We start from the raw sequence: 25,995 nt of genomic DNA, 5'->3' as shown, positions 1-25,995 counted from the left end.
CCCCCAGAGAGTGTGACAAGTCTGAATCATCAGGTTGGGCTTAACAGGCACAGCCTGCTCTTCCATCTGTACGCTGTCTCAGAGGCACCAAATATGCCAGAGAGGAGTGAGTGGCAGCCGAGGTAGAGCCAGCAGAAGATACAACAGCTCTTCTTCAAAGCAGGCCCCACACTTTGATGATGGCGCCGCTAAGCTGTCCGAAACTCAGTGCCGCTGACCATTTTGGTCAAGATGGACTTGAGGAGAAGTCAAAGCTCTAAAGGTTGCTAAAAGCCATTCAAAATCCTAGTCACTTTACCCTCTTATTCGCAAAGTTTTAAAAGACCATGATGTCCGGCTGAAAACTTTACAGTCTGTGGTCGACATCAGGTTTCAGTTTGGCCCTTAAATTTAAGTCTGATATCTACATCAAGAATCAGAAAAAACTATGTGCCCAACAATTCCCAAAAGGGATAGTTTGGGTTTTGACAGCAGCTGTTCACTTTTTTCAACGGTGGAGGTCCGTCTTCAAATTGCTTCACTTAAATATTAAGATGTTTGTGTGTTTAGAGTCCAGTTTTTCAAATAAACAAACATGCGCCCAGCTGGTACAGACGGCTGTCACATTATGATGCAGGACCGTACGTCTGCTCCATCTTACACATAACCACAGTGATAAGACTTGAGCGCACACACACACACACACACACACACACACACACACACACACACACACACACACACACACACACACACATTGACCTGTAACTTGAGCCAAACCACACACACGAAAACATAATCGGACCAAAATCACCTGACCTTGCTATAATAACCTCACGCTAAAAGTCCCGATCTCAAATTTGATCTCAAGATAGTTAAGAGACGAACGAGAGGAGATTTAACATGTAGATATTAACATCTAACACGCCCACATATACTCCAATCTAAGAGAACGTTTCACACTGTTTGCACTGCTGAAATACCACTACAGCTATGCAGATGTCTCATTAAATACTATACATAAAGGAGCTGGATTGTGGATGAATGGACGATATCTAACAACACTACATCCAACAGAGACATCAATGTTACGCTAATGTTTTTTTTTGGTGTGTGTGTGTGTTAGTCTGTGCTGGCCTTCTTTGATTTCCTCAGCTGTTCTGTCGATGAGGACGTAAAGCGACCACACCACGCAGGTGATGGCGATGACGTGGAAGGTGACCGAGCACATTATCTTCCTTCTCTCGCTCGCCGTCATCTGTAGCTTCTCCCACTGAGGCACAGAACAGGAGGGGACAAAAGGAAGGACATTTGAAGAGGTCAACAGTGTGTTCACACACAGAAACACAAGTTTGCAGACACACACACACACACTTAAAGCTACTAAATGGTTGGCTTTCTTTTCTGGAGTGTGTGAGGGAAATATTTGATGGAGAGCTTTCAGGAGCTTCTGTGATCAAGATCCAGCGCTACATCACATTTCTGGCCCTGGCGAGTAACACTGAGAAGAAAAGTTGCACAGTGGCCTGGTGCCTTGTCTGCTCCTGGCTTCACAAAACAGCATCAGGAAATGAGCCCAGCGATACAAAGAAACAAAATAAAACAGGATGCCAACACCATGAGATCTATCGGTTTTCCCATTATCCAAAATATATTCCTCATGTGTTCAGTGATGAGGTAGTTTGTCGAGAAGCTGACATAACAGTGCAAGATAACACTTAGCATCCTCGGATCATTTCTACATACCAAGACCTACGTCCTCATCTCCTCTTCGCTCTTCACGTACAGTGGAATTGAGAAGCCATTAACAGCTGAGCATTTGTTTAAGGCCTTTTGTGCAGCTAATGGAGGGTGGAGGAATTTTAATTAATGTCCTGCTATCTCCAGGCCACAGTGATTGATAAGAGCCTTTAATGGGAGTGCACTGCCTCCAAAACATTTGAAATGAAACAGCCACCCCTCTAACAAGTCCCACTAATGAAAAAGGCTTCAAAGCTCGTGTCATGCTGGTGTTATCTTCCTGACAGTTTGGAGGCAGCTCTTGGCGTTTTCAAACTTCATAAGAAGGTAGTGACGTGAACTTAGTTTGGACACTTGGAGCTCTAACAAAAGCCTGAATTTATTATGATGCTAAACTAATGAACGTGTGTATTAATTGACTCTAGACCAAAATGTATTCATACAATCTGTGTCTCACCTTGCGCAGCGGTTTGAGCTTGGTCTCCATGATGAACTCATATTTACAGAGCTCACAGCAGCGCGTGTCAGAGCTCTTGATCCACTGCTGTAGGCAGGACTGGTGGACGAAGCGCAGGCTCCCCGCGCAGTGGCATGGTGTGATCAGAGGACTCTCATCGTCGCCTTCACAGTGACAAATCCTACAGGAATCAAAGAATACCGTCAACACAAAGCTAGAGGAAAGACAGTTGTTACGGGAGGGAAACTGAAGCGAGGAGAAATAAAAAGAGAGAAATGTTGGCAGGCAGAGCAGATGGATATTTCTCCAAACTCTTGAGTTGAGTTTAAGTTTTGGAAGATATTTTTCAGCAAACTAAGACAGATGGGAACATTATTTGACATATTTTTAAGACTCTGCACGCAATGCATGTCCCTGAAGAATAAACTCAATCAGGAAAAAATCATTTCATTTAAAGCACTTAATTTACAAATCCAAAGGACATTTTACAAAACCACCTACTGTATTCCCATAACGTCGCAGCACAAAATTGAACACAACAACTCTGTAGCAGCAGCAATCTTAAATTTCACTGCTTCAAGGACTGAAACAAATTGCCTGTATTGATGACTATGTTAAGCAACACAATCAACAAACATGGCATCCAATACATCAGATGTTCCCGTCCTTTTGCTAGAGCTAGGTTTATTGCTAGAATAAACTCAGGTACCCCATGGCCAATGTGTTCTTATAAATGGATTTCAAACTGGAGTAATTTAATATTAACTATATCAAAGCAGATATAGTTTGTTTTTCATACTATTTAACGGTCAATATGTTGTGTTCTTCGCTGAATGTACTATTGTACTATTTGTTGATGATTGAATTCCAACACAGAGAAACATTCTCAGTAGTTTATAGAATACAAAAATAAATAAATGTTTAACTCAAAGACATAAATAATAAAACAAGAGAAAATGATACTAATGCACAATCTTTGTTTGTGTATTCCCCTGTAGCACTGAAGTGCAAATACTAATTGAGAATCACTGCAATACACAGACATCAACCCTAAAACAACCTTAGTTTTTTAAATCTGCTACATTTTGAAGTGCTACTACATGCAATTGCCTTCAATTTAACAGATGTTTGTTCAGTCCCTGTAGATGCCTGCAAAAATGCCGCAGCTGGAACATTCGATTAGGTGTCTGTTACCTCTAAGGACTGCTGCATGAGCGGAACCAATCAGACTTTAATATCACACCGGAGCGGTCCCCCTCTTCTCCTAAGATTAAAAAACGGACCCTGTCTGACAGGTTGAAGGACAGGAGCTGTAAGTCACCCACATTAAGAGGGAGTGCATTTGTCTGATGCGGAGATAGACAGTTTGAGAAGGCAGACTCTTTACACCCTTCCAGTAGGCCAGTCATGTTCTGCCAAAGCAGTGAGTTCCAGAGGTAATGGACAAAACGAGGGGTCGGAGAAAGTTATTAGAGCAACCTATTACTCTTAAGTAGAGTCAATATCACACACCACCAGAATCTCAAGTCATTATGCTCTCAGGATGTCAGGAGTCTCACGTTAATGAGAAAAAGCCCCAAAATCTGCGTCTGCTTCCTCCTCCATAACAAGCTTCACGAAGGAATGCACAGGTAGGTATTTAAAACTATACTTCAAACATGCTTTTTTCCTCTAGCAGCTGCATGAACCAGGGAAGACATATACTGTGTTTTCCCCTGAGTGAGATGCAGATAGAAGTGGGTCTTCTTTCTAGGAATAGATGGACAAGTAAACAAAGGAGAAGAGAGCAGGTTGTTTGGATGGATTTATCGTCATCCCGGTCATGGGAGGATAAGGAGAAGACACAAGTGCACGCCCACTCGCGCCACTCATGTTATAAAGTAAGTGAGCAAGATAACGTCTATTTCCAGACGACACTGATCTGGCCAAAGTGTTACAAGATTAAAGACAATGTGAAGAAGAAGAGGATAAGAGGAGGTGGAGATCTATTGTCAAATAGTGGAGGTGGAGAGAGTGGAAAGAGATCTGAGGGATTACCGAATTGAGTAAGTGAAATAAACATCTCATGAGGTGTTTTTTCTATTGGGTATGGCTGTGACTCTTTGTGATCATTTGCATAGATCAGAGATGATGAATTGCTGATTCTCTTCCCACACAAACTGTTGTGTACTCCTCCCCCAGAAAACACAACAAAAGCCAGCCTGAGGACCTGGACTCTCTCATAACAAGAGGTTGGCACCTGCTGAAATGGGCAGATTTGAGATTTTTTTCTAATGTTGATATGGATTTGAATTTAAACGTAGGAGGGAATAAAAACAGAAATATCGCTACACCTCCACATAAAGCCACAGTGGAAATAAAATGATCAGTAAACAACATGAGTGGAAGAGGACTGCAGGGATCCTGAGCGGAGTGTGCTTCATGCAAGGTGCCTACTAGGTTGTCACTAAACTGCTTTAAAGATAAAAACCTTACCAATAGAGCACACAAAAAAACACCTTTGTCATTTAAAGTTTATTTGATCCATTTCACAGAATAATCCCGAAGCTACATCAACTGTGTGTGTGTCAGCAGCAGCACTATCAGGTAACGGAGGGGAAGGAACAATGTAATTTGCATGGCTTTAGCAGTCAAAACAAACCACGTTTTACAGTAATTTAAAGATGACAGAGAATTCATAACAGCAGGTTAAGATTCAAATCTGAGAAGAAAAAGAAAATCAAGCAACAACAAGAGAGGAAAACAAGCTCAGCAACATTACTGTCATGGTGAGACATTCACTTTCTTCCTGTTCATTCTTGTCTGCTTCCTGGTATTTCTCGTTTGGCATTTAGGCCATCTATTAACTCTTCACCTGCTCAATGTATCGCTTTAAACCCCCTACCCGCTACTCCTTGCCCTGCTCTTGTCCTGAAATGTCTATTTATTTTACAATTCATTTAGAACACCATCTGCTTTTTTGCATTTCTGTAAAAAAAATGTCATGGGGTTCTTCAGGGGACAGTGTGATATTATCTAACCGTTCTCAGCCTGTTTTCAGTCAAATCTATTTCACTTTTGCACAGTGATCAGAGAAAAAACACGGCCTAAGAGGCAGCACAACAGTAAACCATCTCTCTGTTTACTCCTCTCTGCTCTGTGCCTTAAGAGGTCACTTGCCACTCAAGGCTTCCTTCAAAAGAGAATATTACATCCGCTGAGAAACTCACCTTCAGGAGGACAGTTTAGAAATGAGATAGACTCCAGTGGTTTGCATTGTTAAATGTAAAAGCTTGAAAGGTATGCTGTGGAGCTATATGGAACTACGTTTCCGTGCCTGTTCTGTACAATAACGTTGTTCGGTCTGCCGCTCTAGTAGTTCATGCTTAAGGCCCAAAGAGGAAGACAGTGCTAAAGAGCAGAGTGTGCAAGTGTTCAAAATAGCAAGAACTTTCGAAGATACAAAAAAGATACTAAGAGCGGTTAAGACTCCTGTTAAATGCCATTCTGCTGATCAACAGATGTGTAATTAACATAGAAATGCACCAACAAAAAGCAAGTTTGAAAACAACTACTGTAGCTAGTGTACATCTATATATGTGATGCATATTTTCTTCAAAGTCAGGAAATATAAAATGAGAAAAGTAATGCATTCCAAAAGTTAGAGCGGGAATGTGTACCTTTAAATTTCCCCTCAAATGCAACATTTCTGATAAGGGAAGTGACAGTTCTTCAAAGACTTCCAATCATTACTTTCTGAAATGTCAATGAAAGAGCTAGCTTATAAGTAACATGCCATTCCTCTGTTCAAAACAACAGCCTGCTAGCACCTTTACAGGTCAGGTCAGTCTGAGCTCACGCCTCACGCCACCTGACAGAAAGCTCCCACGATGTGTGTTTGTGTGAGGTCAGAGACTGCCCAGGCTATTTGAAGCCAATAATCTGTCTCCTGATCTCTGATCACCTTGCCAATTCTAAGCTCATGTTGCTATCTCAGCACACAGCTGACGTATGGGATGTATAATCTGGACTGAACAACATGTACAGACCACAGTGTAGAGGTAAAGGAGAAATTCTATATATATAATTGAAATTCTTTAGTGTTTCAGACTTAACAGTCATCCATCCACTTCTACAGCTGCAAGGCCAAGCATCGACAGACAGATACAGAGTCCAAACTGGATCTATGTAGGGCTCAATATGTTTTTCTTGGCAACTTAGAGAGCTCTACTGCTTACACACTTGACCTGTAGAGACCAGGAAGCCATGACCTGGTCTTTAGCAAAATATTCTGTACACTCTGTCCTTCTTACCTTTGCCTGGCTATCAGATTGCACACAGACAGTTAAGTGAAAAAGACTTTCGATGGCCCTGTTGACCTAATGAGACAGACTCCATAGGATCAACTTTTATTGTGCAGTGTCTGTTACACTATTTCTCAGAGGAACTAACACTCCTCTCACCTCTGACCCTCTATCTTTCTCTTAACATTGCCATTGCCCCCTATTCCCACCTCTACTGCAAAGATGACAGTTTATAGGCAAAATCAATCGCACATTTCTGCCAGGCTATGTAAGACACTTTAATGCTTCATCGACCTCTTAACAGAGAACATTTTTTTTAAAACAGCACAGTGAAGGATACTGAAATAACTGAAGTGGAATGAAATGGTATGAAATGAAGTCATATTTCTGTTAAAAACACGAGGGAGGGGTTGGATCAGGACAGTTAATGGTGTTGCATTGTGCATCTATGCGTCAGCTCCACTCCAAACAGGGGTTATTAGCACAAATACTGCTGTGGTGTAGGATATTTGCTGGGTAGTTACAGGATGAGAGGCTCTCCACTACGCCACAGGGCTCTGGGGTTCACTGCCACGTTAACGGCACAGGGAGGATCTGGGCTCTATCAAGTCAAAGGAAGGGTGGGTGTCGATTATACCATCCAGACAGTCACCCACCTGCACCAGTCTCCAGAAAGTGAATACGGTGACAGTGGCCCAGTTTTCTCGGACAAAGGGGACGGGCAGCAGTCCAAGTCGCTGTCTGGGTCCATAAAACACAGGGGGGCTTGCAGAGAACCTGACCCATCCACGGTGAGTGCTCCTAGGTCGCCCAGCTGGCATGTTCCCCTTCGAGCTACACTGTTCCGGTCCTCCTCAAACACGTCGTCATCTCCCAGCAGATCCTCGACGTGGAACCCAAACTGACTGCCTTCCAGCGGGGCGCCGGAGGACTTGAAGTGGATGTGAGAGTCATTGCTGCCCAGCTCAGAGCAGTGCAGGCTGGCCGAGGTAGAGGATCGAGAGAAGGGAAGGAGGAGACGGAGGAAGTTAGCGCTCGGAGAGTGATGAGGGTGGAGGTGGTTGTTGGAAACAGGAGGAGGAGGAGGGGCGATGGTGACAGGGTCAGGTGGGGGACAGTTGATGGGAGGGACGCCCAACATGTATTTGTAGTTGTTTGAGAAGGAGGGGACAAGCTGGGGGTGGGTATTTGAGGAGAAGGCTGGGATCTGGTGTGTGGGTGCTGCAGCCAGCTTGCCGTTGAGTGTGTGCGCCCTTCGATCGGCGCCAGGTGGCATAGCGGGCTCTGGCTTCTCCAGCTCCCCCTCGGAGCAGGTGCGGTCTATGAAGTGCAGGCCACGACAAAGACTGTCCACACGTTGGCCCACATCGTTCAAAGACAGTGAAAACTTGAGCGAGCCGTTTGGGCGGAGGTTTGCGGAGGATGGGCGGAGCAGGGAGAGCCAGTCTCGTTGTTTGGTGTGTTTGGAGGTGGGAATGGCGTCTGTGCAGAGGGTGGCCACGGAAATACCTTCTGAACCATGACATGTTTTACCGTTTGAGTTCAACAGAACCACTGCAGTGTGCTTCCGACAGTCCTGATCCTGACTGCTGCTGTGACCGTGTTTGTGCGTTTATGAAACAGGAACATGATGGTGGTGAGGACAGAAGGAAAAGCAATGACAAAAAGACAAAAAAAAGAGAAATGGAAAAGACATCATGCATTTGGAAACAAAGGAACTCATACAAAAGGAAATAACAAGTTTTGTGGACTTGTGCCTCTGCATGACAGCACTTGTGACCCATGTTTATACAAAACCCCTTTTACAGCAGCACGAAACAGGGCTACTTCAAAAAGTACATTGCTCAATGGTAAAGGGAAAGAATCATCTACTAACAAGGTTGTTCAGCGCTAATGGTTTGAAAAATAAATGTATTGCCCTCGGGTGTTTACATCACCGTGGACACACATGACATCATTGGCAGTAGGAAATGAGGATGTTTGTACCTGCAGATGTCCTGGCTGGAGGGGGAAACTGACGTCCTTGAGAAACTGCATGGAGCGTTGACTGAAGTCGGGCTCCCCGCCTGTGAAACACAACAATGATATGAATAACTTCCGAATGATTTAACAGACAGGATCAGATCATATTCCCTGTGTTCACTGGAAAAAAATGATCAGTGTTTGAATCTGAACTTTACAGAAAGAGTTAAAGTGTATAACGCACTGATGCACAGGATGATAAAAAACAAAACTGGCAGTGAATCTGTCTGATTTAAGTAGTGCCAGGCAAAATCTGTCTCAGTGTGTCTCAGAGCAGGCGAAACACCAGGCTGCTGGGGAGCAAAGCGCTCAGGAGACAGACAGCGAGACAGAAGCAGAGTTATGAGGAATGAGGAGCCGAGAGAGGCACAGCTGGAGGACATGAGGCTGTGGACTCGTTCAGCATCAACAGAGGGTTTATAAACAGATGCTCTTGCAAGTACAAGGATGTTATAATACACAAAAAAAAACCTTGGCATTATCTATTGAAGCTGGGAAAAATGATGACTCCTGGAAGGTTTTGGACAAAGTGAGGCAAGCTGTTCCCACTCTGCTCCCACTCTTCAGGTTCTACTATTCTACAAATAAGAGTGGCATCTTTCTTGCCTTACTCCCATTATACAAAGTGTTAGTACAATTCATCCAATGAAAGCATACGGCGGGACGGTAAAGAGCGGTAACAGATGGTGTTTGGGTTACTAACGTAAAGACATGGGAGGCGTGGTAATAAGGAACTAATTACCTATTGATTTAATTTCTAACAAAGGGGAAATTTATAGCTCATGGCCTGACACCAATCCATAGAAAATCCAATGTTCACAATGTGCCCTTCGGCCTGTTTCTCTGAACAGCACAGCTTTAACCATCTTTTTTTTTTACACCAACATGCTCTCACTCTCTTTTCTTTATTGTCCTGCTTTAATAGTTCATCCAGGGTTGCTTTTGATGTTTCTTTAATGCTTTCTGATTTTAATAGTTGACATTCAAGGCTGCTGTTTGGGACTGCTGCAGGCGTCTGTAATATAAAATGAACAGACAGCTCTAAGAAGTGTGTGAGGAATAAAAAGATTAGATCAAAGCAATAAAACATTATTATAGCAACCAGCACTATATGTAACTACATGCTGCTTCAGTTTTACAACTTCTAAACAGAGGGAACTGATAACACATGCAGATTTCAAGCATCATTTGACTGAAGTCTGTGTGTACGTTGATTAAAAAAGTACATCATGTTTACACTGACAACATCGAATAGTACCTTTTTTCCTTATTTTTATTCTTACTGAGTGAATATCCCAGTGCTGCCCTGCCTCGGTTAATCATTTGTGTTGTCAACTCATGGGCAGATTGATTCAGACTCAAACAGCAGAGATGATAACATAGTGGAGATAATAATGATTAACTTCCTAACGGCCTGCATGAGTTCAGACATCTGCTCTCTCATAACTGCCCTCTCTTATGACAAGGACCTTTGATGAGTAAATGAGTGTCGGCGTGTTGTGGAGCACCAAAACACTGCGGGACATGACTTCTCAACAAGTGCTGAAAATGTGTGTCAAGTGGTCACATTTTACTTTAGAAACTGTGAAAATTAGCATTATTTTCACTTCAGTTTATCTCATCAGTCCGTGTTTAATTTGTGTCTTTGGCTCTGATGTGCTAATTAGATATAATCGTGGCTGACATCATGTTCTCCCTGTTATGAGTGTATTGTGCTGGGATACAGCCTCTCGACTCTTTATCATAATTAACCTCTCTCCTATAGCACTCAAATTATTGTGTCTTTTTGCTCTAACTCCTCTTTTATCACATCTGCTCCTCAGCCTTCCCTCTCCTCTTCCTGCTCCTGTACCTTGAGGAGAACTATACCTCTCATTTTCTAGCCACAGGAGCCTTTCAAATAATAACCTTTAAAATCTAAACAGTAAAAATGAATCACTGCCTCCCCGTGAGAAATGTTTTACACATAGACCGTGTGCATGGATCAGATGTGGACAAAATGCTACTGGAAAAGCATCACAGAAGATGAAAATCAACATTGATCTTGAGAACAGTAAAAATATCCACAAATCCTCATCGATATCACTTTCAGATCAGTTTGAACATTTGATCTATTTTAATTTTGTTGAGGGGAAAAAACTTTTAATGTATGGCAAAACTTTTCAAATTCAAGGTCCACTCACTATCTTTTCCGAAAACTTTTGACCACATCACATCAAATTGTACCTTAAAAGGGAACAGGTTGACTTTTGTTGAGTAGGTTCATTCACTTTCTTGAGGGAGATAGATGTCTGTACGTGTTGGAATTTTCTAACAGATGTAGATATAACATAATTAGTTTATTAATGTATTACATTAAATAAATGAAGACGAATAAGAACCATTTCTTAATCTTTACAGAAAAAATGCTTAACATTTACTTTCTCCAGCATTACCAATGTGAGAATATTCTGTTTTCTCTCTTAAATGCAATTTATTGAGGAATAAACTGCATAAATTATCAAAATAATCAATATAGTTGCAGCCCTAAAAATGTGAGTATTTTAAAACTTTGGAAAGAATAAGCAATAAAGGCATTTAGTAGTAAAGCCATTCAAGTCAAGGTTTCCGTGAGGGTCAGAGCCAGCTTCAGCAGAAACCAGTCAAAAGTGAGCATCGCTGCCAGACAGAGAAACTCTGCCAGAGAAAACTAAACAAACCAGAATGTGTTCCACAACATTAATAATCAACTAAACTATTTTTGTTAATATACTGGCTTTGCTTGGCGCTTGGTATCAGCATCCGTGGTCTGCCAAAGTGAGCGGAGCAGCAGAGGCAGTCCAGTGGAGATCAGCAGGACAGACCCGGATTGTGCTCTGCAGCAATGGAGCTTGAAACAGCAAAGCTATAGAAGCTTGAATGATGGAGCACCTCCAGATGTTTGGCTGACTCTCAATAGCAGCGTACTGAGCAGAGGGTTGTTGCTTTGTGTCTTTATGAGGATGTAATAGTTTAATTCCTTCGTAACAGCGTAGGAGGCATCGCACTGCCCCTGGCACGCTGCTACAGAGAGACACGGCTACAGCTAAGCCTCCTGACCTCGCCAAGTGGAAAATCAACTCTTGCCAAATCACCGAGCAATCCTCAGCCGCTTAAGCTTTCAGAGCTGCTTTAATATATACCACACTGACCGTTTTTTCATTTAGCTAAAATGCTGATTATTTGGCCTTATCTTCACCTTTCTTTCACGAATCTCCAGACATAAACAGCTCGATAAAAAGACACCTTCTGAATACATGAGTCAATGAACAAACAAACACACATAAAAGGGCTGTAATGAGTTATTGGCGTTGGCTCACATATATATTTATTTATATATATATAAAAATGATGAGGCTTGTTTTTTAGTTTTTATAAATCCGCCCTCTGTTTTTCTCATGACAGGTATTCCAGTGAGTATTACATATTAAATTGACAGTGGCTGTTTTCTGTTTCATCCTTAAAGAAGACAAAGCTGTTAATTTGAAAAAACATCTAGCAGTTCAGTGACTGTCTAAAAGAGGGACCCCAAGTATGCTGTCATGTTATCAGTATAAAACTAGAGCTGCTTTGACAGAAACTAATTCTTCTGATGTCTGAGCTCCCATACAAAATCATCCAGACTGTAATTCGAGGCCAATTTGGAGATGTTCCTCTCAGGCCGATGCTGTGGTTATTTATGTAGAGATATCTTTTAAGTAGGTCAACAATTGTGGATCCGACCACATTTTTTTGTTTGATCTGACACGAGCGGATGTGATTCAGCTTGAATCTGAGCCACGTGAAGCTAGACCGGGTTTGTTGTGGTGTCCTTATTTGAGTGTGGCTGCAGCTCAGTGGCAGCCCAGATCTTTTATTTAACGCTCATCAGCGGTGGCACGTGCACAACTTTAACTAAGTTCTTATCAGCTGTACATTTAACTATGATGACTAAAACTGTCATTATCTTTCATTATATGGAGCTTTGCAACTTAAATTTACTTGACCTACATTTTGTTTTCGGTCAGCCAAGGGAACAGTTGGTGTCGGGAAATATGAAAATCTTCTGTTTCTTCATGCAGAGAGCTGGGAACTGCATATATGCATCAAATATTCTTCTGGAGTCTTTCAGATCATATTCTGATTCAAGCAGCTTCCACGGAGAGTAGTTTCAGGAAGGAGAAAATATATAACACACCCATAAAAGTCTGTGTCTTTGGTTTGAGTCAATTTCTGTCAATAGTTTTTTCTATTTCCTCACGCAGGTATTCCAACAGGTTTAGTTGTTCATACCAGGAACATTTTACAAGCAAAAGTGACTGAGAACTGACATTCTTCAACCAATGAGATAAGCAGCAGACTTGCGTGTCCAGAGAACAATTAATACAGATTTAAAACCAGCCAGTTATTTGTGTTTCCTTTTAGGAATAAGCAGGAAACACCAGCTGTCAGGCAGATTGCTGGTTGTTGATGAAAAGCAGTCAGACTTAAGAGTCTTGTTCATGCTTTATGTCGATCAGGCATGACACACACATTTGTCAGAGAAATGGCGCTCTATAAAGAACTTTAAATGCACAGAAACCAACTGATTAAATGGGGCCCTCTCATTTCTTGGCCATATTGTGGGTGTGGAAAGCAAACACAACAAGAGAAAAACTTACTGTATGTCTGAATGTTTGAAATACCAAGTATTTTTCAAGGCATGTTGAGAATTGATCTGTTTCAGCCCCATTAAAATACCAAACCTGAACTTTCCTGTCACCGCAGCTTCAGACTGACAGTGCTGTCTCCATAAATGCCAAGCTAAAGCCTTTTGGAAACCATTAAGTGAAAATGTTGACATTTCAGGAAACACACCTTCTCGCTTTCTTGCAGAGAAGTTGATGCCACTCTCCAATTGGTCTGACAAATATAAACTCAGCCAGCCCAGCTCAGTGCAAAGGTTGCATAATTTGTACGCAAACACCTCTAAAGCTCACCAATTAACATCTGTAAAAAAATATATATATATAAATCCAAGTGTGACATTTTAAATATTAGCTACCAAAGGTCATTTATTTAGAGCTGATAACTAGATTTAAATTTATCACACAACTCAATCACATGATAACAAGTTCATTGTCTCAGGTTTTTGTATTGTAAGTGTAATTTAGTAGTAAATTTGTCCATTGTAAACATTTAAAATGTGAATTTGGTTCAGCTCTGACACCATTTTTAAATGGTAAATCAGTAGAAAGATGAGATAAAATATTTTCCTTAAAATAATAATCCTTTATTAATGCCTCGAGGGGGGATTCTGTTAGTAGTAGGTACGGAAAAATAGAGAAATTAAGAAAAATCCATATAATAACTTAGTTATTTAAGTGTATAACAGAACAATAAGAAAATATAAAGAAAAATACACTGTACAAGAGAATTTAAACTCAGTGGTACAGAACATTTTTGATATCCAGAAATGCCAGAACGACCAAGAGATTCCACATGCACAAAGAGATTCTTACTTTAAACTATGATGATTTTATTTACCTTAAAGTGTTGTGTCATGTTTATATTAGGCAATACTCAGGGTAGAATACTCAGGTATTCCAACAAATGAATCAACAATCAGTGATTCAGTTTACATGAAGTGGTTCGTGTTTGTTTTAGCTATACATTATTCACCCTAGACTGGGAGATACACATAAGGCAAGTGTTTGCCCCAAGAAATGTTTTATTTCCGTCACTCAGGTGCATGAGTTTCCATTTCCCTAATGTTTGAAGAGTGACCGGCATGTGGATGTGACCGGCAGGAGTGGTCCCATGGTGATGGTCTGACCCTGACATCTATTAGCACCCAAGTACAGGGTTTATCTGATTAGAGGCTCAGGAGAACAGGGATTGAAGCCCTAGAGTCAGATTCAAAGCAGGGTGTATCTTTGCCAGAGGGAGCAGGGAAGAGGTGAGTGAGGAAAGCGAGGGTGAAATAGAGAAAGGCAAGAGTCACAGAGAGAGAGATATACTGTCTGACAGAGCCACAGGGAAGCCATGCCTGCTCTCTGGAGGATGATCAGCAGGGAACCACTGATTGGGATGATGTGATTCAAGAGAGGCAGGTTATATATCATGTACTCTCACTGTCACACGGTCATTCTCCGCCTTTCTTCACAGCACACCTCTATCCACCTGTCTCTCTGTTCTCTCGCGTTTCTTTCTTTGTGAAAGAAGCAAGTCATACATCATTCATTCAAATTGTTCCATTTTGGGTGTGCTTTGCTCACCTTTGATATATTGCTGGACCGGCTCGCAGAATGCCCCAGGGGTTTCTCATTCTGTAAAAAAGAAGAAGAAAGACAGCTCAAGTGGGTGCTAAAAACACATGCAGGAAAAGAACAAAAATAAATCCACACATGCGTTCTGCACAGTCAGAACTGACATCCCCCATATTAACTATCTGCATCACACTGTAGTGAACCGTGCTGTGTTTGAAAATTTGAAACAAAACATACATTTACAGAAAACCGTTACAGTTGAAGAGCTTACATATGTCAGCTGTTTAAGCAAGAGCTAGTATGCTCACCATTACGATTACTAAATCACAACAACACTAAATACAAAGTACAGCTTGAGACTGGATTAGTTTTGCAGGTATTTGATCATAAACCAAAAGGAAATTTTGATGAGGTCATTGCAAAAAGTGAAGGGCAAAACAATATATTACAATTCATCCCGAGGGAAAGATGAATGTCTGCAGAAAGTGGTTCAAAAATGCATCTATTAGAGATTCAGATATTATATATTAGTGAAATCTTGTCCTGTGGGTGCCATTACAGAAAGTGTCAGGGGATCACCACTGTCAGTATGATTTGTCCTCTTGGCAATACGAATGTCTGCACAAAATTGAATGCCAATCCATTTTTATGGATGTTGAGATATTCCAGTCTGGAACAAAGTGGAAGATCGATCAACAGACCTACATTGCCGTCCGATGAGTCAGTCAATTACAATCGTGCTGATTTTAGTAACAATGCAAAACATGATGGTGAAATGCAGAAATAAAGTGAATGCAGAAATGTTTAGATGGAATAGGAAGGACTGATTCAGGTTTTTACTCCTTACATGCAAAGCTTCATTTCTCAGCAGCTGAGCCTGAGCTGTTTGGCATCTTAAGTTGATAAATCAAGTTTGTCTGGCGTAAGACGAAAGCAAGACCAGTCGATTACACAAAACATCCGTCCAGACTACAAATCAAGTGGTGTCACAATATTTGTATCATTACCCAGGGAGTATAACAGGCCAATACTGTCAGCACAGTCAAGTTCCATACAAGGGCTTTAATGATCCTCGATTCCCACTCAGTGTTCACGGCCTGCATCAGAGACTCAGGTAAACAGCCATCGAGCTGTTCTGCATTTAGATAGTATTGAAGCCTTGCGTGGTTTCTTAATGAGTAATCAATCACAGTTACATAATGCTTAGTTCACATCGGCTGTGGTGCCTTGAGCATAAAATGTCTCTAAGAAATCAGCTCTGCCATACCATCTATACTGTACACAAACAGAAGTAGATTAAACGTGGCAAACATTTCCGCCAAGCTCCCATAAATCATAGAAATCAACCCTTTTCTTTCATTCGTTTGAAGACAGAACACAGCCGTTTATTTTCTACTGTAACATAGTCCTTAGTATCCAAGCAAAGTTGTTGTGTGTTTAGCAGCACTGAAAAATTACTAGCAACATTTTCATGAATCTTGGCAGAAGGGTTAAGCAAAATCTGAACTCATTCCATTTTCGAGCAGAAACCAATCATGGCGCAGAAACATACACAGTAAGTAAATGATGTGCCTTCTGCCTTACGTTTTGCGACTGTGAACGTTGAAATTTTGATGGAAATAGTTGAAATACTTTACGCTGATTCATAATGATGGACTGTCCAAATGATAGACAGAGGGATACCGTAAGCCTCATAACAAGTTGATTACTATTGAAATTTGTGTTATATTCTTCTGCACTAGCAAACCCTTTGTTGGTGTTGGGAACTCTTAAATACTTTTGCAGCCCTGGACAAGTAGGACCAGTTGGTAATCCAGCTTTCAGAGGAGGACACCAACAAAGACATATGAACACTTGAAAACCATCACAGCGAGAAGCAGCAGCTTGTGCGTTACCTCTGCAATCCTTTTCATCTGAACCCTGAGTCTACACACAAACACACACCTATCACTAAGAGAGTACCCAACGTGCTTCTTGTTCTTAATCACTTCAGCACTTTACTCATGTCTTCACTGTGAGTAGTTGCCATGGAGATAGAGGACCACTATGTGTGCCAAGTCTCTCCATCACACTCTCTCTCTCTCTCTCTCTTTCTTCTCCCCGCTTCCCTTCATTTCCGTCCATATTTTTGTCCTGCCTAACGAAACTCCTGATGACATTTAAACACAAGTTCCGCGCACACACACACACACACACACACACACACACACAGACACACACACACACACACACACACACACACACACACACACACACACACACACACACACACACACACACACACACACACACACACACACACACACACACACACACACACACACACACACACAAAGATTATTTTATATAGTCTCTGAGATATAACTATTGGTGTTTGGATTACGCAAACATGCCGGCACTAGCATCCAAACACACAAGCTTTTGACCTTAAAACTACTGTCCCTACTTAGTGTTGTATTGTTGGAAGCAAAGGGCTATGAGTTTGTGGTCAGAGCAGAGAGTGCAATTAAACACGCATTAGACCTCTCTGATGTCTTACTTCTCCTGCAGTCAACTTCAGGCGATAGCACAAGTTTCCATTATCTGATGAGGGAAAGAGCTGACATTTAATCAAGATGATAAACACATTTCTTAGTAAAAGATATTCACAAAATCTCCTGTCACTTTGAAAACCTAAAATGTCAACTGCAAGCAAGTGGCCATTATCTTAAATCAACTTTATTTTGTATCTTCTGCTTTAATCGGCCAATCTTCTATTAGATCCACTTCCTGGGACACAGCCTGAAGACTCTGGTTAACATAAACAAGTACAGGAATAACAGCAGAAAAAGCTTCAAAAGAAACTTGCTTTCACTAGTGGTTCAGCAGTTCTGCTACACCTCACTGTCATTTCTTCATCATTGTCCTCAATCCAATGTCACAGGACGATAAGTAGAGCTCTCAATGGGTGCAATTTGTGCAGCAAATCAATTGTAAGATTGTCGTAGAGGATAGAAATTCAGGGTTGTGAGTGTTTTTCGTCCTGCAGATGACAGAGGCGGATAAAGATCCTCACCCCTAGTCCTTCCTTCTTGTCCCAAAAATGGAGTAACAAGCAGATGTGCTGAGGGTTTCTGCTAAATAATAAAGCCACAAGTGGACCAATGTCTTTCATGGGCAGCAGTGATCAGAGCAGAGAGAATGCAGACGGATGACAAAAGATGAAAAAACTAAATATATCAACATCATTTTTATGCGTGTTCTTTTTATTTCTAACCTCATTTCTTTGAAAATGCTCTCAACTGTCTCAACCTGTACACGATCTGTGAGTCACCTTCACTACTACCATGACTGAAACTATAAAGAGCCTTATTCTCTGGGCACATGCATAATTCTGTTAAAAAAGGGTTCAGGTTCACACATGGCTGTGTCCATCTTTCTCCACCCCCTCTGTGGGTCTGTTTGCAGCCCTAGCCTTTGATAGCACAACTTTCAGGCTAGACTCTGAAGACTGAAGGCTTGTAAGAAAACGAAGCTCGGGAGAGAACGACAGAAGAGGAGAGGTCAGATTCAGAGGCATTGCTGCGTCTTTCAGGGCTCTGTTCTCGACCCATAGGGATTAGGGCTCGGCTCGCTTATATGCAAGAATCTTAAAAGATAAAACCTTTCTGAGGAGACACGTTTCAAAGAAGCAGGATTACATTCACAAAGTTTTTATTGCCTGGGCAGAAGCTTCTTAGGTGAATGACCTGGCTACAGTTCAGTGGTTTCCAGCTTCTTGAATGTTTAGTCTTGGTGGTTTTCCTAGTTTTATACCACTGTTAATGAATATATTTTGGTTTGGTACTTTTTGTCAGACAAATTATTTGAAAAATATCACCTTAAGCACCTTTATGGTTCCATAAAAAATAGACAACAACTTATCAAATGAAAATAGAGCCAAAATAGAGAAATTATTATCCGCAGCACACTTCTATATAACCGTCACCTGTTTAGTCTGACCAGCATTCCTTATTAAAGTATGGTCAATGTACGTTCATATATGATGACGAAATCATGATTGGCAAGTGATAAAATGTCTATTGATCAACTACTGCGCTGCTCCTTGTATTCTTTATCTGATTATACATGCAAACACTCAATGAAACCTCAAAGAATTTGAATACTCGTGACATTTTCATAAAAATACTATTGAAGGACTGATTGTAAAGAGTTAAAGTTACATAAACCAGCCAAAGGCAAATGTCTCCTATTTTGTTGACAAACATTTCTGCACTATTTAACAGCAGTGTCTCGCCAAAGGCAGAGCATAAAGATTTTTGTTTGGTTCACGTTTCAGGGTCAAAACAAACCTGAGACCTATCAGCGGCGCTGCTTACTGCACCATCTGCGCTCGACTTAGTTACAACAGAGTCAGTCGCAACACAGACATGACAAGTGATTTCCACTGTGCTTCAACTTAAACATTGTTCCTTCATGAGCCAGAGACAGATTCAAATCAACAGCTCTGGTACAAAGAAAGACTGGTTTATGAACTGAAAAAAAAACGTTACCTTATACAGTAAAAGGAAAAATGCACTTTAGTAAAGTTCTGTTCTTGCTTTTGCGTTATAATTCGCAGCTATGGAATGTTTTTCTTGCAGCTTTTTTCCTCCACTGACTTCATCTATTTTGACTTATCTTTACCTCCTGGAGTATTTTTAAAACATCCCTCAGAGGACTTGCCTGGACATATGCTCTCCAGTGGAGAGAGTGATAGTGACTGAGCCACTGGTAGAAACAGTTATGTAACAAGAGTTTGTTTTTCCAGCTGTGAATAAGCAGAACCAGTGCTCCTTTACAACAGCCCTTCGGCTGCAGTGCGGTGTAAAAATCACAATCAGATATCCTCAATGCCAGCAAAATGTAGAAGCCAACATTTCTGTTCCTTGGAACACAAATATAAACATATAATACTGCAAAAACAATTCAAGCTTAAGAGAGAAAGAGCATCAACATTCCTCAAGTCACTTTAGAAACCAAATTAACTTCAAACTTTCTCTGCCAATCATAGACTGCTGCTCCACCAGAGACTATAATAAAAGACCATCTGTTTTCAGAGGTTAACGGAAATAAAACAGTGCTATTGGACAACAATTGGTTGGATGTGTGAAATCATCTTCAGTCAGGAGGCAGAAAATTGTTTTTGGGTGATGAAGGGCATTTTAACAGTCTTTGAAAAATGACCTCCATCAAACACAATATTCAACAATGCACATTATATCTCTAATGAGCTCTAAAATGCAGTTACAGAGATGGACTTTCATGCAATAAACAACCCCTTGCTGTGCCTCTAAAACTGTGACAGAAAAGGCCATCGGGGGCCAGAGCATTCACTTTATCATTTCCTGGTACAAACTAGCTGACATCGTTACAAGACTAAGAGGGAGTGACAGAGATTGTTGGAAAGAGATGGAAGAAGGTACATAAAGTAGGAGACAGAAGCTAGATGAATGATAGCTATCAGACAGCGGTAATAAGGTGACTGTCAAATAAATTGAATCAGTGAAATTAATGGACGCACGTCTGCGTGCGAGTGCGTCTCTCTTTTCCTTCTTTCTCAGTAATTTTATTAGAATTCTAAGTGAATTCTGCAAGCTGCTTCACTCTTCATTCAACAGAAGTGGTTTAATTTCACAATAATCACAGTTCAGTGTCCAGCAGCTTACCTACACCTCTGCCATCGAAAGCTCAAGCAACAACAAAGCTTGCTTTATGCATGCTCCTAGAGTAAAAGTTAGATCACATGTCATATGTAAAGTGTTGTGTTAGAAAAAGGTAAATAGACCATAAACAATTGAAGATATCTGGTCATTTCAATTTCATCTCACTGGTTGGTGAAACCTCTCCTAACTACATATCTTTTGAGATAGTGAGAAGTGAGTTTAAGGGTTCAAACAAACTAAAAGATTGATTAAATCTAAACATTAAAAAATAATATACAAATATTAGATATTTAGATACTGTCTAATTCAAACCAATAATCCGCCATGTTATTTGTTATATAAATATAAGCTTCTGAAACTTTTTAGAAACGCCTTTCCCCTGGCGAGGGATGTGTGCTTGCTGAAATTGTGCCGTTTATGAAAGCTTTGAAAGGGTGAAATAATGTCAGCATTTACCTTAGATGAAAATATGAAGCAGCTTTAAACTGCACACCATATTTAATTTTCTGACTGCTTTCAGTATTCTGACTTCAAGTTGTCAATGTCACTCTTAAAGTAAAGCAGAAACAACAGCACGCTAAAGTGCTGATAACCATGACCGCTTTGTTTTCAGTTCACTATGAAGCTAGAGATAAACAGACCTTAGACTGACAGGTGAGAGAGTAAAGCGTCCAGATCTGCAGGTTTAACAGAAATCTGTAGCAGACTGCAAAAGGCGGTGTTTACATCTGAATAGTTGTTCCTGAAATAAATGGCATGAGCATGCCATGATCTTCTTAGGGCTGATCCTTCTGTCAAATGCAGATTTAAAAATGAGGCCATCCTTTTAAAATGCACACGTTACTGCAGACGACACACATTTTCCTTCACAGACAGAGGTAACATTTTCCTCCATAGTCTCTGCACCCAAATCACATGAATCAAATACCAGTGATATCAAGTAGGCTACTTTAAAGACACCCTTAATCTAAAAATACAGCTGTCAGGTACAAAAATGCAACACAAATCTTGAGTTAACATAGCACTGACAGGAGGAATCTGAACTATAGTAACAACAACCAGTGGAGAGCTAAGCTAACCACTAACTACAGTGCTAACCAAACCAGTTAGAAAGTTTAGTTTTCAACACAGCTATTGAACATTTTGTCTCAGCAACACATTTAACCCGAAGGCCTTTGCTTATACTAAAGCTTTGCTGTGTCCGCCTGTGGTATCTCTGCGTGCATTATCAAACCACATACAACCGAGATAGCATATGAAGTGAAACTGCAGGCAAAACACATCCACTCTGTCTCAAATTTACTGCATTTGTGTTTGAAAGAGCATGTTCATCTGACGTGCATGAGAGCTTGTGGTTTCACCTCGTTTTCCTCTTCCTGTATCTTCACTCATCTTTCTTCATCTTGGGTATAATTACATCAGTAAGTCCAAACAGGATATGTAAAAGGAGAGACAGTGACCATCATATCAAGTGCAGGACCATAGCTTTATGGCAAAATTGTAGATGCAATAACAGAGTGTAATGCAACAATAATGAAAGCAGAAGTAAGAAGAAGAACATGAAGGCAACTGTAGGGTGTGATTCCTTCAATAAGAGACCCAACAATGTGGTGGAGTACTTTTTCTGACTCTGCTGAGAGGCCACATTTCCTCATCAGCTGCACTGGGGTCAGGCTCCTCCCCATGACATAAGTCATTATTTATTGCTTGTGTGGAAAAAAACTAAGCTACACATAAGTAGTTCAGCAGAGTGACTGCTAATTAGCTCCATTATTAGTGTGTGAACTCTTAGTCCCCTTGTGAAATAATCCTTCAATAATGCGCTGGCAGAAACAAAGAGACACTTTCAGGTGGCTTAGAGGTCACCTCGACAAAGACAGAAGTGGAACGATTGAATTATTGAACAAGACTGGTATAAAAACACTCATCCAGTGAAACTTCAGTTGAGAAGAGACTCGCAGACTCCCTCGCCAACTTTAAAAGTAAGAGTCCATAACAGCTTGAGGCCTGATCCCACTAAACAGCTTCTTTATAGCTAGCAGCAGCTGCTCAGAGAAGCATTAGCTCTGGCGCCCGCTGGGAATATGAACACCCTATCTGGAGGAACACTTGAAACAAGTTCCTCATTTCCCAAAAAATTATTCAGCACCAGCATTCTGAATACTAACTGCATGAGTTTTCAGCACTGTCGGATGTTAAAAATGGTCCTCGAGGGTTTTAAGAAAGAGCTCTTTCCCGAGAAAAACAACACCACGAAGAGAGAAACAACAGTGTTAATGGAGGTGCTGTGGGCATGATGCAGAATACCTAAATTGTGAGTGGAACAATCGTAGTGCTGCAGGAAAACACCACTATATAGCACAAACTCCTGTGTGCATGATGCCCTCTTACTTTGTGTCCTCTCCTGTCTAGCCTCATCTGATTCTGTCTTCCCTCTTCTTCCTCATTTCTCCTCTTCCCCTCTCCAACAGGTTTTTTAAGCTCTGCCATGACATGTGACTGCATTAATCTCCCCCTCCCTCCCCCGCAGCTGCAGATTTGACACAAAGCTCTATGATTTGGTGCATCTGTCGACGATGTGATATGCTAAGCTGTGGCCCGAAAGTGGGGAATATACGTATATCAGGTCAGTTTCTGTGAGCATCCATAAGCTAACAACCACTCTCCACAGGGAAGACTTTTCCCTTTCACACCATAAGTAGAGTTGGTTACAAGAACACATGAGCAAAGACAAAATACAAAAACTCGAGGAGACAGAGCAGAAGGGTTAGTGGGTTCATGTGGGCTGAATCTGACCAAATATGGTATTTTAAAAAAAAAGTCCTGTACTTTAGTAACCTATCACCAAACACTGTGACAGCACACAGCCAGCCTGAAGACATAATTGCACAAAACAATGAATATTCTAAAAAAGGAAACATGCTTGTGTTGTTGTGTTGTGTTAGCATTAAAGTCAATACAACAATGCTCATGGAGCGTTCGGGTTCAAGAGTCACATACTGTACTTCTGTACACCCCCACTCATCCAGAACAAAGGGCAGAAACACAGGAGAAAGTGGGTCAACCTTTCACACTGAAGGGGTGGCAGATGGTCCTCTGAACCGAACAAACAAACATGAACAGTACCACGGTACCGCCATGCATGCACGCCCAGGCACAGGAACTGACTGCTCAAAAGAACAGAGTCCCTGATGAATAGAGCTGCATACATGAAAACACATGCATTATATAAAAGAGAAGCAAAACAAACCTAATGTGAACACATTCATGCAGACATTACTGTGACCGGATGGACAAATGGACCAATGCTGACTGTCTCTGCTCTCCATGTATCCCCTATTCTGACACACACACACACACACACACACACACACACACACACACACACAGACACACACACACACACACACACACACACACATACACACAGTCCTGGCAACTCTTTTATTTCTCTGCTACTGCAGCACAAGCACTCTGCCATCACCACAGAGACAGAAGGCCTCACCATAACAACCAGTGAAAGGAAGCTCTCTTCCCTTTCCTTTCAATTCCACCATCTGTTCTTCAAACACACCTTATATAGGATAGCCTATTCACCTAGATATGTTATGTAAAGCTACCTTTTTTTAGACAGATTGTAGAGCGTACACCCTACAGTGTTAATATTCACAGCATCCATATAAAAAAAACAACACAAGAGACACACATCCACAACAACAACACCATCAACAACAAGATGTTTGTACCTGAATCTTCATTTTCCAACAGGAATTCATGTCTGGATCCTGAAGGCACCTTACTTCTCCTTCTCACACACACACAGTCACACACACATACACCCACACACACCCTCGCACAGACAATGGTTCCTCAGGGAGGTTGCATGCCCCCCTCTGTAAATCCTTGAGGTTAGCCGAGACGAGGAGGGAGACGGAAAAAGAGCAGAGCCTCTGCAAATATGGAAGTGGAGCTGTAGCAACAATGTCAGCCGTCGCCGTGGCGACTGCAGCTACGGCAGCACAGACAAAGACAGGCAGAGGAAGAGATAGGGAGAGAGATGGCAGAGGGAGGGAGAACAAGCGACTGCCCTACATTTTCCTCACACACACACACTCCTGCTGCTACTAGTCCAGGCTTGCTCTCCCTCTCACACACACATACACACACAAATACACACACACAGTCAATCTGGTACTGTAATCCCATTGGCCGAGCAACCACTTCCTCCAGCTGATCATGATGAGAGGTTGGGGGAGGGGCAAACCATTGTTGAATTATTCATGAGAGGGGGGTGGTGTCCTTTAAATAGACTCCCTCTGCTCTGCACACCGGGCTTAACCTTAAAGAACCTTCCTCTAACCCAACTTAAGCCTGTCCTCAAGCAACTACCAATTACCACGCTAACACTCACACAAACAGCCTCCTCTCTTTGAATCTCTGAATGTTTTAAGACAAAGAGTCAGCATCCAGACCTCATATAACCACTGTCAATGTGTCCACCAATCAGAGAGGCCGTTACTGACTTCTCCACCAATCCCCAGCTGGCACAGCGGGACGCGAGGTGGAGCAGAGGGTACTTCATTACCCACATCCTCACAGCTGTATTCAAGGGCAAAGTAACAGCACATCACATTCACTGAAATACTGGGCCACACCACCAGCTGGCCGTCCACTAACAAACACACCAAGTGAACCGTTCAACAGAGCTATGATTCACGTAGAAGGCTTTTCAATTGGATAAAGACACCTTCTGCTGGACAGCGATGATGGCTATGAAGGGAAGATAAAAACAAAGATCCATCGTGTGTTAATTGCAGCCTTTGAATTCTCTAAAAACATATTGGACACACTGAAACATGTAAACATCCCCTGGCTTGTCACGTACAGTACAGTATTTATAGGCATGTGAAGAACCCTTAAGCTCTTTATGACTAAACCCTGGGTTATTGTGGAGTATAAATACATCCTGTGTACAATGTATTACAAATATTACATATTTTACCTTTGGATTGTTGTAAAGGATGCTGAGAAGCTTGGGACCTTAATGAGGAACTTGACATTAAAGTAATACAGTGTTTTTATTATATTTGTCAATGTTAACCTCTGTCCTTCAGGAATAATGTATGAAGTTGTTTGATTGTTTGACAACTGATCCTGAGGCAGTGTAACGTTCTTTATCTACACAATTAGGACGGATCAGTCCATTTCCATTGGATAATGAGCTGAGGAGCACTTCACTTCCATTGAGTAACACCACCTAAACGGCTTTGGATTCTAAATACAGTCTTAGAGCTGGACCATTGACCCGGCATACAGACTCTGGACAGCTAACACAACAACAGTTCATTTTAAGGATGTTATTTTGAAAAATGTACTTTTATTTTATCTATGTTTGCAATACAATACAATCATATTGCATTACTACGAGCTTTCCTTCAGTAAGGATCTGAACTGGGGTCTTCTTCTATACCAATGAAGATTCCCAATGTGATATACGTATATGCTTATTTATTTCCTTATAACATATTAAGTTTGCCACATACAGAACATTAATTTATAACTTATGGATCAAACTGTTTCATGCA

General features: G+C 41.3%; 2 protein-coding genes across 7 annotated transcripts in view; both read right to left on the bottom strand.

The window, feature by feature from the left end:
- Positions 1 to 25,995, bottom strand: part of LOC134858450 (E3 ubiquitin-protein ligase MARCHF8-like) — a 69,864-nt gene that overhangs the window by 4,961 nt on the left and 38,908 nt on the right. For 4 of the 6 annotated variants that reach the window (XM_063874339.1, XM_063874338.1, XM_063874341.1 and 1 more), the window contains exons 3-6: positions 14,736 to 14,786; positions 8,446 to 8,525; positions 2,177 to 2,357; positions 1,117 to 1,252 (exon numbers count right to left, since the gene is read on the bottom strand). In XM_063874339.1, the coding sequence (XP_063730409.1) occupies positions 1,117 to 1,252; positions 2,177 to 2,357; positions 8,446 to 8,525; positions 14,736 to 14,786 (448 nt within the window). Of the gene's footprint in view, positions 1 to 1,116; positions 1,253 to 2,176; positions 2,358 to 8,445; positions 8,526 to 14,735; positions 14,787 to 24,156; positions 24,526 to 25,995 lie in introns of those variants that run through there. The other 2 variants (XM_063874343.1, XM_063874342.1) reach the window with 2 other exon arrangements.
- Positions 4,676 to 8,310, bottom strand: LOC134858452 (uncharacterized). Its single transcript, XM_063874344.1, has one exon. The coding sequence runs from the start codon at positions 7,733 to 7,735 to the stop codon at positions 7,091 to 7,093; it is 645 nt and encodes a 214-aa protein (XP_063730414.1). The 5' UTR covers positions 7,736 to 8,310; the 3' UTR covers positions 4,676 to 7,090.

The sequence above is a fragment of the Eleginops maclovinus genome, chromosome 22 (assembly GCF_036324505.1).
Source record: "Eleginops maclovinus isolate JMC-PN-2008 ecotype Puerto Natales chromosome 22, JC_Emac_rtc_rv5, whole genome shotgun sequence".
NCBI classification, from domain to species: domain Eukaryota; kingdom Metazoa; phylum Chordata; class Actinopteri; order Perciformes; family Eleginopidae; genus Eleginops; species Eleginops maclovinus.
The sequence above is the reverse complement of the archived record's forward strand: the minus strand, read 5'-3'. Positions and strand labels throughout refer to the sequence as shown.